At 47.5% G+C, this 16,342-nt stretch overlaps 1 protein-coding gene across 1 annotated transcript; it reads left to right on the top strand.

Moving 5' to 3' along the window:
- The first annotated feature begins 12,323 nt into the window (after nt 1–12,323).
- On the top strand, nt 12,324–14,359 carry LOC121166678 (methyl-CpG-binding domain protein 3-like 2B). The gene is made up of 2 exons (XM_040995924.1): nt 12,324–12,374; nt 13,697–14,359. Exons 1-2 carry the CDS (start codon nt 12,324–12,326, stop codon nt 14,357–14,359), a joined length of 714 nt encoding a protein of 237 aa, XP_040851858.1.
- Nucleotides 14,360–16,342: the final 1,983 nt, after the last annotated feature.

Here is a 16,342-nt window from a genome sequence, read left to right as displayed (position 1 = left end):
CCCATCCAGCTCCCAGCTTTGGCCTGGGAAAGCAGCAGAGGATGACCAAAGCATTGGGATCCTGCATCCATGTGGGAGACCCAGAGGAAGCTGGTGCCTCCTGGCTTTGGATTAGCTCGTCTCCGGCCATTGCAGTTACTTGGGGAGTGAACTATAAGAAGATCTCTGTCCCTTTCCTCTCTGTAAATCTGCCTTTCTGATAAAAATAAATAAATCTTTAAAATGAAAATGCAAGTTAATTAATAAAAATACATAAAAATGGTCCTGGCTTTGTGTCAAGAACAAAACATCAATGCGTGAAATTTTGCAAGATAAAGAATCTTGTACATTTATGTCATATCTTCTTTATCATCAGAGACTCCATTCTCTTCCCCTCCCCTCTCCTGTTAAGATTCGCTCTCTGTGTTTCCCATGGCTGACTCATACCAGCTTATGGCAAACAGCACACACTTCCCCAAGCCCAATCCCATTGTGTCTCCTTGTCTTACTAGACTCAGCTGAGCGCAGAACCATGTGCTGACAAAGCAGTCCCCCTTGCCTCCTATCTATGGCTTCAGTGGCTGTGGTCAACCGCAGACTAGAACACAATACACAGCAGTAAGGGATGTCAAGAGACAAGGATGAACCACATTCCTGGAATTTTCATTCCAGTTTATTGTTCCAGCAAATTGGGTTGTTGTTAATATCTCATTAATGAACATAACACTACAGAGTTGAGCTTTCTCTGAAGCTTCAAGAATCACTGGGGAGCTTAGCACACATTTAAATACAGTTAAAGAAGCTCTACTGTGCCCTGTAGAATCCTCAAATTAGACATCAAATTACAAGATATAGTTGAGCGTTTGGCTCAGCTGTGGCAAGGACACTTGGGGCACTCACACCCCCTCTCAGAGAACCTGGGTTCAAGTGCAGGCTCTGCTGCCAATCTCAGGCTCCTGACAATGTGTGTCCTGGGAGACAGGCAGGGAAAGCTCAGGGATTGAGTTCTTGTGACTCTGTTCCTGACTCCAGAGTGACCTGGCCCAGCCCAGCCCTGGTGGGGAGTGAGACCTCAGGGAGGGAGCAGTAACACAAGAGCTCTCTCTCTCTCTCTCTCTGCCACTCAAAAGTGAAAAAGAAACTTTGAGAAATAACATTTTAAAATACCCAGAACACAGACTAAAACAAGAAGATGCCATGCTTTATTTACAGCCGAGGCAGTGCCATTGTGTCTATTAGTCACTGTAATTCAGGATCTGGGGATGATGGGATTTCTCAAAGTGCAAATATTCCTGACACTGGTAAGAAAAGTTCATTGGCCCCCAAGAGATGACCCTAAAACTTCAAAAATAAGCTTCATAAGCATCTAAATGTCCACAATCACAGGATCCATTTTCAGAGTAGTCACATCATCTTGAAAACCAGTTTTACAATTTTTCATGTTTGGTGAGGATTCCTAAGCAGGCTCAGTGATGAGCCAGAAATGCGTGCAGGCCCAGCAGCAGCAAAATTGGATGACACCAAGGGTCCCTCACCTTCATAGCCAAGAAAGAGGAGGAAAACCAAAGACAGTCTGGGCTCCCCAAGGCCCAGACATGGCCCAGGACACAAGTGCTCTTGGCCCTTGCTGCCAGGAGCACCAATGGCTGTGAATGTCCTCACAGCAATTTTTTTTAAGATTTATTTATTTTTTTAAAGATTTATTTTTTATTTTTATTGGAAAGCAGGTTATACAGAGAGGAGGAGAGACAGAGAGGAAGATCCTCCGTCCGATGATTCACTCCCCAAGTGAGCACAACGGCCGATACTATGCCAATCCGAAGCCAGGAGCCTCTTCCAGGTCTCCCACGCGGGTGCAGGGTCCCAAAGCTTTGGGCCATCCTCAACTGCTTTCCCAGGCCACAGGCAGGGAGCTGGATGGGAAGCGGGGCTTCCAGGATTAGAACCGGCGCCCATATGGGATTCCGGGCATGCAAGGCGAGGACCTTAACCACTGCGCCACCACGCCGGGCCCAAGATTTATTTTTATTGGACAGTCAGATATACAGAGGAGGAGAAGAGACAGAGAAGATCTTCCATCCGATGATTCATTCCCCAAGCGCTGCAATGGCTGGAGGTGAGCCAATCCAAAGCCAGGAGCCAGGAGTCTCTTCTGGGTCTTCCACACAGGTGCAGGGTCCCAAAGCTTTGGTCTGTCCTTGGCTGTTTTCCCAGGCCACAAGCAGAGAACTGGATGGGAAGTAGGGCTGTCAGGAAATGAACCAGCACCCATGTGGGATCCCAGTGCATTCAAGGCAAGGACTTTAGCAGCTAGGCTATCATGCCAGGCTGCCTCACAGCAATTTGTAAGCGGGCATCAGGCTTCAGCTTGGTGATCTGTGATACCCCAATACTCAATTCTGTAGACACAGGCAAGATACAGCACCAACACTCACTGATTCATTCACCCATTCTCTCTCTCTCTCTCTTTCTCTCTGTCTCTCTCAGGCATACTATTCTGTAGTGATTTTCAATGTTCTTACACCATGAGCATATACTTCAGACTAAAATAAAACAAAAATTAGCTATTTGAAAAGAAGGCATGAGCCAAGAGTTATTATACAGGGGGGAGGGGGGCAGGGAAAGGGGCATTTAAGCTGCCACCTGCAACATTGGTGTTCCATATGGGCATGAGGCTTGTGTCCTGTGTGCTTCACTCTGTCTATTGATGTGCCTGAGAAAGCAGTGGAAGATGGCCCAATGCTTGGGCCCCTGCCATCCATGACAGGGACCTGCATGAAGCCTTTGGCTCCTGTTTTTGGCCTGGGCCAGCCCTGGCTGTTGTGGAGTTTGGGCAGTGAGCGAATGGATACAAGATCTCTCTTTGTAACTCTGCCTTTCACATAAATATTTAAAAATAAAATAAGAAATACAGTAAGAACAAAAGAAACAGAAAGAGTGAGAAGAATAAAGAGAAAGTGCAGAAATTTGAGAAAGTCAGTTGCATGTGTTGGCTTTGATGTTGTGGGCCTGCCTTTGCCTTCTAGCCTGATGTTATCTGTGGCACCTGCTTTTCCCTTTGATCCCACCATAACAGCACTGGCCAGTTGCTCTGGTCCAACACAGTCCCAGCCCTAGGGAGACCCTGAATACCCCAACTGCACAATCTTCCCAACAATGCAAAGCTTTTGATACTTTTCTGGTTTTCTAAGTATAAAAACACTCTCAAAGAAGTTTAAGCACTTTCCCAAAATCACACAGCCAGGTTAAGGCAGACCTAGGGTGTGATCTGGGGCTACCACTTTAACAACTGGTGCCTTTCCAGGGTTCATAGGCTGTCCTTGGGGCTGGTTCCACAGCAGACACTATCTTTTTGTTCAAGTTCAAAATTCTCACCAGCTTTTCATTTGGAGACTGGGTGGATGTGCAGAGACACAGAGCAACCTGTTCCTACTCAGAATCTTCAGCAACCGAGAAGTGACTGTCATCCAAAGTGGAGCAAAGGGCTGGTCTCAATAATATTTCACCCTGTGTCAGTTGAGCTTTTTATTCTGATATCAACACATTCATGTCTGCTTATCCAAACAGCAGGCATATTTATGAGGTGATGGCTGATTCTCCTTAATTCTATCTACATTCTAGCCTAACAGCAAAGTCACTTCAACTCTTTAACATTATTATTATTATTATTATTATTACCATTTAAAGCTACAGTTCCATAGGCCCTGGGATTTCCCTCACTCCTTCCTTGATTCCCCTCCCTCAACACGCCCTGATTTCCCCTATATTATTACAATATTATGGTTCTTCATGAACAGTCATATGTCCATCATTGCAAGCATGGGCAATGGCAGAGAGTTCAGCATCCTATTATCAATACACAGTTAGCAGTTTTATTGGAAGTCTATCTTTGATCTGGAAGTAGAGATGCATATTGCATTGTATCCTCACATCTGGATATAATAGCTTCCATTACACAGTTACTATACATCCCATTAAATGAAAGCCACAATACAAAATCAATGCCAGGAAAAAAATAGAAATTGAAATGCCATGAAGTTAAATAACATGCTACTAATATAACCATCTCCATTACAGTTACTATACACTCCCTTAAATGAGAAGCTACAAAGCAAAATCAACAACAGGAAGAAATAAAAAAAATTACAAAAGAAATAAAAAAATTAGGGGGCTGGGGAGCAAGCAGTTACTTCATGGATTCAGTCTCAGTTTTATGAGATGAAGAGAGTTGCGAAGATGGCTTGTGCAGCCACATGAAGCCACTCAACACTCCTGGGACCACACGAAGGTCGAGATAGAAAGTTGCCTCATGCGTGTTCCATCACAGTTACACAAGTTTGTAAAGAAAAAAAAATCACTTGGGCTCTTGGTGAACATGAGAAATGGCTGAGCAGCTGGGAGGCCACTGCAGGGCTCAGGGTCAGAGGTCAGATGACAGTGGCTGGGATTAGAGGGCTGGAGGTGCAGGATGTTGGGCACAGTCAGATTTGGGGTCTGTGTTGAAAGCAGAAGCAAGCAGGAATGCTCCCACAGGTTGGAGATGGAGAGTGTAGGAAAAGGCGAAATGGCAGAGAACACCTAGGATTAGGACCTGTGTTCCTGAGTGGGATGGCACCGGCCAGCAGGCTGAGGTCCTGGGGTAGAGTGAGCTGCCAGGTGGCAGGTTGATGCTGCTGGACCTGTTCTGTCCTGAGGGGCAGCATTTTGTTCCTGCAGGATTCATCTACTGGTTCCAGGCTTGGATCTGGCATCCTTGGTTGCTTGCCATCTGGTCTCCCCCTGGAGTTTCTGGATGGTGCATATTCCCTTAGGGTCATCTAGACAATGTGGCTTCTTACCAGGAAAATGACTGAACAGAGAAATAGCAGGCAGTGGGTTTGTGATCAAGGTGCTTCCTTGTGGCATCACAGTCTCTCCGCCCCAGGAGCAGGAGGACAGAGGGAAAGGCCACTGGCTGCCACTTCCTGTGCCAGCTGGAGGGACACCTTGCAATGACACAGCCTGTTCTCTGGCCACCATTTGCCATTTCACCCATCTCCAAGACACACTGGGCCTGGAATCTTAGCATCACCTGCGACTGCTAGCTTGCCTGGATTCTTCTCCTGTGGCATATGTAGGAGTGATGGAAACAGGTCTAGCACAGTGAAACGTAGGAAAGGATACTCCAAGGGAGGAAAGGGGCAGGGCCCAGGGCTGTCTTTCTTGATTTCTTACTTTTTAAAGATGTATTTTATTGATTTTTTTATTGTAAAGTTAGCTATACAGAGAAGAGGAAAGGCAGAGAGGAAGATCTTCCATCCAATGATACACTCCCCAAGTGACCACAATGGCGGGAGCTGAACTGATCTGAATCCAGGAGCCCGGAGCCTCTTCCAGGTATCTCATGCTTTGGGCTGTCCTCGACTACTTTCCCAGGCCACAAGCAGGGAGCTGGATGGGAAGCGGGGCTACAAGCACAGGAACTGGCGCCAGTATGGGATCAAGGTGTGTGCAAGTTGAGGACTTTAGCTGCTAAGCATGGTCCCAGGGCCCCGGGGCTGTTTAGGGCTTTTATTCCTGAAGTGTGAGGGGGTGTGCCACTCTTGATGAACATTTAGCAGTTGCATGCCTTTGGATCTTGGGTCCCTTCCCTTGTCAACCCTTGCATAACTCTCCACCTAGTACAAGAGGTGGCAGTGGCAGAGTTGGGGGAACTACTCAACATGACACCTCCCAACCTATCCAGCACCATTTGCCTCCTCTACCTGTACTTGAAACTCTAGTTAGGAGATGCTGGGACACAGAACAGACATGCTCTCACCTGGATACACACCCCTCCCAAAGGGACTGGCTAGGTCATCCCACTGGCTAAGCCAAGGGGTGCTGGGCCAGGTTGGATATGACCACATGCTCTAATACCTGTCTATTGGTGGGGGGTAGGGAATCTTTATGGGTTCAGCCTATTTTATTTAGATCCTCAGGTCCTCCATGGATTACCTTCTCTGATGTTGTACCCTGCCCCTAGTCTTCCTCCCACCACATTCTCCCCCTGCCCCTCTCCTGCCCCTTTGAGATCTCTTGGCCTGGGGTTGGAGGAAGGCTGCATGAAGGAGATCCCATGTCTGTGCCCAGTGACACCATGACCTTCCTGCAGCTGGAACCACCCTCGCACCCCCAGCTGGGCTCTGTGCCTTCCCGCAGGGGGCCCAGGATGGCAAGTACCAGTCAGATACACTTCCTTGGAAGTCTTGGCAGGCAAGCAGCAATCAAGATGCTCATTCCTCTTTCCCACAGGAGCCAGAGCTAACCCAGCAGGCAGAGCCCAGCCTTTGAACTTCAAAAGAACAGCAGTGGCTGGAAGTGGTGACCTGCTGGTCCTTGGGAATAGTGGAGACTTCTAATGAAGTGCACAGCATCTGGCCAGGTGCCTTCCCCAAGCACATGGAGTGGCTACACACCACTCCCATGAAGGCAGCTTCTCCGTGGGGTGGCCAGTGGTTGTGAACTCACGCCTTTACCCTTTTATTCCACAGGTGGGCAGAGTGAAATCTTAGCCAATTTGGGGTAACTCTCAGCTAGTCTTTTTATTTTTGCTTGTTTTAATTTTTAATTTTTAAAAGATTTATTCAATTTTATTGGAAAGGCTGATATACAGAGAGGAGGAGAGACAGAGAGGAAGATCTTCCATCCGAAGGTTCACTCCCCAAGCAGCCACAATGGTTGGAGATGAGCCAGTCTGAAGCCAGGAACCAGGAGCTTCCTCGGGGTCTCCCATGTAGGTGTAGGACCCAAAGCTTCGAGTTGTCCTCGACTATACTTGTAGGCCACAAGCAGGGAGCTGGGTGGGAAATGGGGCTGCCGGGATTAGAACCAGTGCCCATATGAGACCCCCACGCGTTCAAGGCAAGGACTTTAGTTGCGACCCTATTGCGCTGGGACCCAGCTAGTGTTTTTTTGTTTGTTTTGTTGCTTTTTTTTTTTTTTTTTTACTGGGAAGGTAGATTTACAGAGAGGAAACACAGAGACAAAGATCTTCCTTCTGCTGGTTCAATTCCCAAAAGATCACAATGCCTGGCTCTGAGTCCATCTGAAGCCAGGTGCCAGGAGCTTCTTCAAGATATCTTTTTTTTTTTTTAAAGATTTATTTATTTTTATTACAAAGTCAGATATACAGAGAAGAGGAGAGACAAAGAGGAAGATCCTCCGTCCGATAATTCACTCCCTAAATGAGCACAATGGCCAGTGCTGCGCAGATACAAAGCCAGGACCCAGGAACCTCTTCCTCTGGATCTCCCACGTGGGTGCAGGGTCCTAATGCTTTGGGCTGTCCTCGGCTGCTTTCCCAGGCCACAAGCAGGGAGCTGGATGGGAAGTGGAGCTGCCGGGATTAGAACCGGTGCCCATATGGGATCCCGGTGCGTTCAAAGTGAGGACTTCTGCTGCTAGGCTACGTGGCCGAGCCCTCTTCAAGATATCTTATGCAAGGTGTTTGGCCATCTCTACTGCTTTCTCAAGCAACAGTCAGGGAGCTGGATGGGACGTGGAGCAGCTGAGACTTGAACAATGCCCATAGAGAATGCTGGCATTTGTAAGGGGAGGCGTAGCCAATTGACCCATTGCACTATCCCCTCAGCTAGTCTGAGGGTGTTTTTAAATAGTTCCCATCCCTCCCCAACGCTAACCTGGGAACTTCTCTACCATTCAACTCTGGGCATGCCTGGATGGAACAGCCCCCACTGGGGCTCTCCTCTCCCATTCAAACTCTGGGCATGGCTGCATGGAGCCTGCAACTGCTGGGGCACCCACTCCCATCCAAACTCTGGGCGTGGCTGCATGGAGCAGCCCCTGCTGGCTGGCTTTGTGGGCCAGCTCTACAGGTGTCTTTGTCCTCTGGAATGGTCCCTGCCTCTGGCCTAGCACACTCTACTGTACTCTGGCTCCATCTCTCTGCTGCACCTGCACTGCTTTGGGCCACACAGATGCACAATGACTCAAGCTGTCCCAGACCCTGGGGCCAGGACATCCCATCTCTATCTTTTAGAACTCCTAAGCTTCTCTTCATGGGAGAGAAATGTCCTTTGCTCTGACAGAAACTCTCAAAAGTTGTTTTGAAATAAGCAAAACTAAACTAAATTAAACTGAACTAAACTAAAGAACTAAACTAAACTGCAGAGTCAGCACAATACCTCAGTTAGTGAATCCTCCACCTTGTAGGACCAGCATTGCATATGGGCACCTGGTTCTCCACTTCCCATCCAGCTCCCTGGATGGGAATTGAACCATAGAATGGAAGATCTTTCTCTCTGTCTCTCTTTCTCCCTCTCTGTAAATCTGCCTTTCCAATAAAAATAAATAAATCTGTTAAAACACACACATACCCAATGGGGCAGCAGCTAAGATATGGGGTTTGAAGCCCAGCTCTACTTCTGGCCCCATCTCCCTCTTGTGGTGCACATGAGAGGCAGCAGACTCTTGAGTACTCTGGGACCCCAGCACTCACACAGGAAAGCTCAAAAGGAGTTCCTAGCAGCTGTTGACTTCAGTCTGGTCCAGCCCAGTCTTTGTGAGCATTGGGGAAGTGAACCAACCATTGGGAGATCTCTCCCTGTGTCAAAAAAGTTCACAATATAAAAGCAAAGCAAAGCAAATTACACTCTGCTGAGAAGGTGCCCTCCTGGCTGGCTGTGACTGGTGGTCCCTACTCCTCCAGGACCCAGCAGCTGGTGAAAGCCTGGAGCCCTTCTACTTGGGTCTGGTGCCTGTGGTTCTTTCTGGGAACTACAAGATGCAGTTCTCTTCCTTTGAGCATCAAGTTCAGTCCATGCTGGGGATTCTAGAACAGTTACATGTGCAGTCCTTATAGCTGTCAGTCAACAACCAGGACCCAGCCACATCATGGTCACAGTTACCAAGCTCATGGGTGTTTGAGACCTCAACCCAGCTGGACCAACATCAGTTGTTTGATTCTCCCATTTTCATTATTTCATTCTCATTTTGTGGGCCCACCCAGTGTTGTGGGGGGTAAAACCTCCCTTCCAGTGACCGCGGGGCCCTCATCTCTACAGCATGGAGTCTTCTCTCTGGATTTCTTTTCCAGGACTGAGGGGTGGGCATCTGTATTGTGTTGGTCAGTCACCCCAGGAAGGCCAAGGACAGAACCACCCCAGAAGGCCTTGCATCCCAAACTGATGACAGAGCAATGACCAGGGCCAACACAGTGTCCCTCTGGGTATGGGGAAGCAGAGCATCATGTGAAAAATAAGTCCACATATTATACATATATATGCAAATATACACACATATACATGTATATACACATATGTACACACATATATATTCACATATACATACACATATATATTTGTATCCATCTATCTATCATCTATTTATCTATTTTCTTAAATATTTCCCCTTGGGCCCAGCACAGTATCCTAGTGGCAAAAAGTCCTTATCTTGCATATACCCACATCCCAAATGGTGCTGGTTTGTATCCCGCTGGACCCACTTCCCATCCAGCTCCATGCTTTGGCCTGGGAAAACAGTTTAGGAAGACCAAAGCTTTGGGACTCTTCCTATGTGGGAGACCCTGAACAACCTCCTGGCTCCTGGTTTCTGATTGGCTAAGCTCCAGTGTAGAAGGACATTGTGACCCTAGAAGGTCAGTGAGCACAGCGGTACAACTGATTGGATAACATTTGTCCACGCGTGTTATTATAGGCTCCATGGACCAAGTGCATCACTGCAGGACAGCGACATTCCAGCAGGTGCAGCCACATGGGGAGTGAATCAGCAGAGGGGAGATTTACCTCTCTGACTCTCCTGCTCTTCAGCCTTTTCAATGGAAATGCATAAGTCTTTTTTAAAAAATCCCGTCATGTGGTGGGTCTCAGGATGGGGCGTCTCATGCCTGGATCCCAGACCACAGCCGCCATGTGCACGTGGTGAGCTGTTCCCGGGTGGCCATTGCGCCATTTGGTGCCAGGCTCTGCCTGCTGGCTGCCCAGCCGGGGAGCTCTGGGGTTTTGGTTCTTTGAGTCGCTACTTAGTTAGCTCCAGGTTGAACCCATTGTGCTTCTTGGACCTGAAACAGGCAGTAACTCTTCCTTTGTAAAACTTGTAATCACTAACAATGCTGACCACCAAATACCAGTCCATGCAGAAGCTATGGCTTGGGGCTTGTCCTGCAAAAGTAGCTCCAACAGCTGGCTAATGTGTCAACTGGTAATGGAACAGAGTAGATCAGGCACAACTGAGCAAACCTTAGCCCACAAATAAAACTAGAAACCAGGAGGGAGCAGAGGTCATGCTGAGCTAGGCTCTTGTACCTACTGGTCTGTGTGAGCCAGGGACGCTAAGCCATAGTGTCTATGGTAGAGTTCGGGACAGGTGAGGGGCTGTGCCAAGCTGAGTCAGAGCATCCACTGGCAGGCAAGTGATCTATGGCTGGGAACAGGCCCAGTTGTGCAGCTAAGGGGATAACCCTAGCTGGGCTGAGGTTCCCACCAAGAGGCGCGTGGCCTGGAAGGGGGGCTGCGTTCTGATCTGGAAACAGTTGTAGTCTCCCTTGGCACAAGTGTGGACTGGGATTGGATGCACCGAACTGGGCCAGATCCCAACACCCCCTGGTGTCCTGGAGGACCAGGGCAGATGTGGGATGGACTAGGCAAGGTCTCAAACCCCTACTGAGCCATATGTGAGCCATATGTGGGTATGGACAAACCATGGCTGAGTTGGAACATCCAACAGCAAGAACCAGATTGGGTTGAAGGCCAGTCAGGAAAAGCCACAGTTCCTGCTATGACAGGAGGTGGACTGAGTAGGGCTGACACATGGACCCACTGGTAAGCGTGAAACCTGGCATTGGAAGAGGTTCTGATGGAGGAGCCTGGGCAACTCCTCTGGCAGGACACAGACCCAGCAGGTAAGCACAAGAAAAATGTTAGGAAACAGCCCAGAAGAGGCCATGGAAAGCTACCTGCTGGCATACAATTGGCAGACGTTGGGGCAAGACCAGGCTGAATCTGTCCACGTCATCCACTGGCAAATCCGAGCACCAGTGTGGGTCGAGCCAAGTTCGGTCACAACAAAGACTAGTGCACATTATGGAATGCCAAGGTGAGGTTGCCTGTACCGGAAGGGACCGTGGTGCCCAACTAGCCTGGGAACAAGAAAGGAAGGGGGCAGAGCCGGCAGGGGAATAAGGGAGGGTTCCTTTGCTGGACAGCTACTTCCGCAGGAGAGCATGGGCTGGGATGGGGGCAGACCAGACTAGGCAGAGCTACCACACCTGTGCACCTCATGTGGACTAGATCAGGGAAAAGCTGGGCTGGGCTAATTATTCCTACTGGTGCAAACAAAATTAAAGTGGGCGAGGGTTGTTTGGGCTTAGCCACAGCATCAGCTGGATTCTGGGAGTGGAAGAGGTCTGGGAGTGAAATACTGGGCTCATCCCTCTTGGGTTACCACTTCCACGGGAGGACACAAAACTAAGATAGCGGCTGGGGTGGAATAGGGTGTGGGACAGACTGGATCACTGCTACACATACTGGAAAACCAGGGTAGGGGCAGGCCTTGTGGGGGTTATTGTGGGTCGCTCCAACTAGGCTGCAGCTCCCACTGGTTTATGTGAGGGCCAAGTATGTGCTGGGCAGAACCAGGCTGGACTGCAACACCCATTGGTTCCAGTGGAAGTTGGGAGTGAAAACAGAACCAACCCAGCAATTACAACCACCAGCTGATTGGGGCGATGGACTGTGCCAGGCCCTGTACTTGCTAGCACATACAAGAAGTTTCTTTGGAGATCTTCCTAATCTAAATGCTGGACTCAGAACCCTAACGAAGAAAAGAGAGAAGACAGAACGGGTCAACCAACCATCTCAGCTATGATGGACTATGTCAATCAGTGGATTTTTCAAAGACCTCATAGTGCTTGGAGTGGCAAGATTGACAGCGATTCATAACTGTTGCAATATCAAAACCACTTAAGCAAGAACCTCAGAGCATGCCCTACATCCGGGACCTGGGGAGGGTGGGAAATTGGGTCTGCCTTCTCCCTTAATACCCCCCTTTAAACATGAAGGAAACAATATGGAAAACATACTAGTATTATCCACTTTCCTGTAGCCCTTGAACCTTCTTACCCTGAATAACTATGTAAAGATTGTCAAAATAAAAAAAATCCCGGCATGTTTTGATTGCTCACTGATGAGATTGTCCCCTGAGGGTGGTGACCTGGGGAGATATCCTGGGATGGGATTACTTCATGTCTTCCTCTATAAAGGAGGAGCCAGGAGCAGACATCCACACACTTGCCAGGGTGCCACCAGCCGTCAGCGTGTCCACACTGAGGGAACAAAGCCAACGCTATGACCATGGAAGGAAGCAGGCCCGACTCTTTTCCAACTCAGCCTACTCTGGTAAGTAGAGAGCCGACAGGGACAGCAAAAGCATCAAGCGTGTCCTTTTCCCCTGAGCCAAAGTTGCTCCTGAGACAGTGGTACTTTGTGGAGTTTCCCTCCCTGGTGTTAGGTGAGTGAGGGTCAGTGCAATCTGCACTTCTGTCTGTGGAACTTGTGTGATGACTGAGGCAAGCTTGCTTCCACATTGATTTGTTTATTTGAAAGGTAGAGTTGAGTCGAATGCTGGTAGAGAGCATCCTCCATCTGATGCTTCACTCTCGAAATGGCACAAATGTTGTGGGCTGGGCCAGGGTGAGGTGAGGAGCCTCGAATTTTGTACTGCTTTCCATGGGGTTGCTGGATTCAAGCACTTGAACCATCCTTTGCTAGTTACCCAGGTGTCATGGAAGTGCGCTGCATCTGAATATGAGTAACTAGGGCTCAGACCACAACCCCTATGGGATTCAGTTGTCACAAGCAACTAACTGATTGAACCCTGAGTCAGGCATCTGCCCTTCCCAACAGGTTTTTTTTTTTAATTATTTTTGTTAGAGCTGATAACACAGGAAGTTGAATGCTATTTGATTCTTCACTGCAACAGTTAATCTCTTCTGTTCATAAATTTCTTGGCAGATATCCTAGGTTTGTGGTTGTTGTTGTTATGTTTGCTTGTTTGTTTTATATCCAGATGACTTCATAGCTCTCATGTGCATGCTAGACCCTCACTAGGGTCCTAGTTCTCTCTCCCTGTCATTGATTTTCTTGCTCTCTCCCAAATTCTCCATTGGGGAGCAGGAAGATCAGTTGGTCTCAAAGTGAGGTTTTCCGGGTGTCCTGAATGACTCCTGGTTTGGGACGGCTAGTCAGTGTTGGATTGCCTGGGAAGGAATCACCTCCACCCCATCCAGTGCATCCTCCTGCATAGGCACACAGGTGGCAGGCACCATGGCTCCAGTGTATGGTTATGTGCCACCTTCCCAAGAGACCAGGACAGATTATGTGGCTCCTGAGTTTGTCCTGACCCAGGCCTAGCGGTGACAGGTGTATGGGGAGTGAGACTGAGCATCTCTCGCTCGCTCTCTTTCCTTTTCTTTCTCAATGTGAATTTCAAATTAACATGTACCTATCCTCAAAATTGCATGCATGTTTCTATTCTAGTCTCCACAAACTTCCTGACATCCTAGCGTCCTGAGGCCCAAACCTTAATTGTGACAGTGAGGAACATCCCAAAGTTCCCTCCACTCGTGCAAGGGGACCAGCTGTCACTGCACACCTTCCTATGGCAAGCAGCCTTGGCCTGCCACTCTGCTCCCATTGCCCCTTTCTTCTTGCTCTTTCAGGGGAGGCTGCGAAGAAGTATGATCCCTGACATGCTGCGGAGGAAGCCGCGGGTGCGTGCGGTGAAGGTCACACAGAAACGTGCTGTTGACTGTGTGCTCTCCAGAAGGCTCACAAGTTGCATATTCCAGAGGCCAGTCACCCGTGTCACTGCCCACCCACGCAACAAGGTCCGAAGGTCGCCGGAAGAGGCTACCCTGCAGAAGCCACAGCAGCGGTGTGCACTCCAGAGGCTGCAGGGACTCCAGGCCTGCAGCAGCGAGGGACAACTACTGAGCCCCTTGGACTTTGCCAATGCCATCCAAATGCCTACACGCAGAATCCCAGGCACATCAGCAGTGTCCGCTGGGGCTGGGCATCAGAAGAGCAGGCCTAAGTGCACCTCTAGCCCAGCCACAGATTGGTCCACGTTTGTTCCCCTGGTGGATATGGGTCTGTCCCAGCAGCCCTCCAGCGGGCAGGTGACTGCTGGAGACATCCAGCGGCAGGCCTGGAAGGTGAAGAAGGCAAGGAGGAGGCTGGCCCAGGCCTTGCAGGCAGACAAGATCATGAGAGAAGAAGAGTGTGCTGCAGGAAGACCACATGGAGAGCCAGTGGAGGAGGAGAAGGAGGAGAAGGAGAAGGAGGAGCCTGGTCGTGTGGAACTTTCCATGTTGCATGCATGACTACCTGTGGTGTCTGGGAACATCTTCTGCCTTTGTGGACGCAATATAGACAGGCTTATGGGAACTCCCATAATCTCAAGTCTACTCCCTCTTGCGGTTGATATATAAATTCCTCCCACCCTTCTCTCTTGTCATATGTGACTCGAGTCTATAAAAGCCTGATGCTATGAATAAATGTTTGTTATTGACCATGAATATTGGATGTGTGCATCATTTCCATCATGGTCAGATAACAAACAGGGACTTAACTCAGAAGTATCACATCTATATAAAAAAACAACTGCTCATATCATATTGAATGAGGAAAATCTAAAATCTTTTCTGGATGAAGACAAGGATGTCCACTTTAAACACTGTAATACAGTGTTGGAAGTTATAACAAGAGCAACTGGAGAAGGAGAAGTAATACAGAACACCAGCTTTATAAAGGTAGAAGTGAAAATAGCCATGTTTTTAAGGTGACATATAAAAAAGTCAAAATACTCTACTAGAAATCCTTTGGAACTAAAAAACCAGTGGAGAGTATTGTGGCACAGCAAGTAAAGACAGCCTGTGATGAAACATCCTGTTTAGTGTCCTTGATATTTCCAGCAAGCTTCCTGAAAATGCAAACTGGGACAGCAAATGTGGAAAGCACATGTGTTTGTGCTGCTGTCATCCATGTGAGACCTAGAAGAATCTCCTAGCTCCTGGCTCTATCCTGGTCCAACCACAGCCATTGTACTTGTCGAAGTATTTATCTAATGGATGGAAGAAGATCCTGGCTCCTGGCTTTAGCCTGAGTCAGCTCCAGTCATTGTGGCCGTCTCAGTAGTTATCTTATGCCTGGAAAATAATCTCGTCTTCTCCCCCTCTCTCTGTTAACTCCAAGTTTAAAATTAATAATACATCTTTTCAAAATATTTTTAAAAGAATATATTTATTTTGTAAATTTTCAGAACACAAAACCAACATTTAAAAATTGCTTCTTTTTTGCACCAATAATTATTATCTTTTCTAGACGAGATCAATGAAAAATGCCATTCCCATTAGTTTCAAATATCATTAGGCATAAATTTAATCAAACAAATGAATGAAAATTGCTCAGCAACAATGAAAGGCATCACTAAGGATGGGGAGATGTTTCTTATCCATGGATTGAGAGAAAATTGTTAAAATGCTCATGCTATCTAGAATGAAAGAAATAACCTATTATAGGAGGACAATTCACTGACTATACAAAACAAAGAGAGCTAAGTCCAGCCTAGGGTGGGAATAATTGAATGCATCTATGGACAAGCTTATGGGAACCGCCATAATCTCATGTCAACTCCCTGTTGTTGATATGTAAATTCCTCAATCCTTCCACCCTCATCCTAGATGACCTTCAGTCTATAAATGCCTGATGCTAGAAATAAATTTAGTTATCGACCATTATTCAGTAGTCCACATATGTGAGTGTTGGCTCTGTGCACCAAGTCCATCAGTGCTGGATGGCAAGGAACATCTATCAAATTCCTAATCACATAAAAAATATAAAAGAGAAAAACAAATAAGAGAGGGCACGAAATAAAGGAGGGCTGTGAGGAGAGAAGAAGGGTTGAAGTAAAAAGATAAGTCCTCATTATATCATTTACAGAGTTAGCAAAAATTCTAAAACTCATATAAAGCCACAGAAAACAGAATATCCAGAGAAATTCTGAGAGAGAAATCCAACTGCTGGCATTACAGTACATCAAGGAAATCTTTCTCATCCCACTAACAATCTTGCTGTCATTTCCCATCACAATCGTTGATGCCACAGAGTACAGTGTCAGTTTATGCCGTATACCCATGTTGACCTATTCTTTTTGTAGATCATTAAAGTGTATGACATTTTAAAATAACAACTACTGATAAAGTAATGCTGATTCCAGCATACTATTTCTGTAGGTACCATAATATTCATTATCACTCCATAGATGATCATGATCTTGTCTGAATGTTTCAATGATGGATAATGCC

This window comes from Ochotona curzoniae, unplaced genomic scaffold, assembly GCF_017591425.1.
Source record: "Ochotona curzoniae isolate NIBS_2020 unplaced genomic scaffold, NIBS_Ocur_1.0 patch200, whole genome shotgun sequence".
In the NCBI taxonomy this organism is placed as follows: domain Eukaryota; kingdom Metazoa; phylum Chordata; class Mammalia; order Lagomorpha; family Ochotonidae; genus Ochotona; species Ochotona curzoniae.
This window is presented reverse-complemented; position numbering and strand designations above follow the sequence as displayed.

Coding starts and splice junctions, on each gene's coding strand:
- LOC121166678 (XM_040995924.1), top strand. CDS start 12,324: ATGACCATGGAAGGAAGCAGGCCCGACTCTTTTCCAACTCAGCCTACT. Junction 12,375..13,696: donor TTCCAACTCAGCCTACTCTG/GTAAGTAGAGAG, acceptor TTGCTCTTTCAG/GGGAGGCTGCGAAGAAGTAT.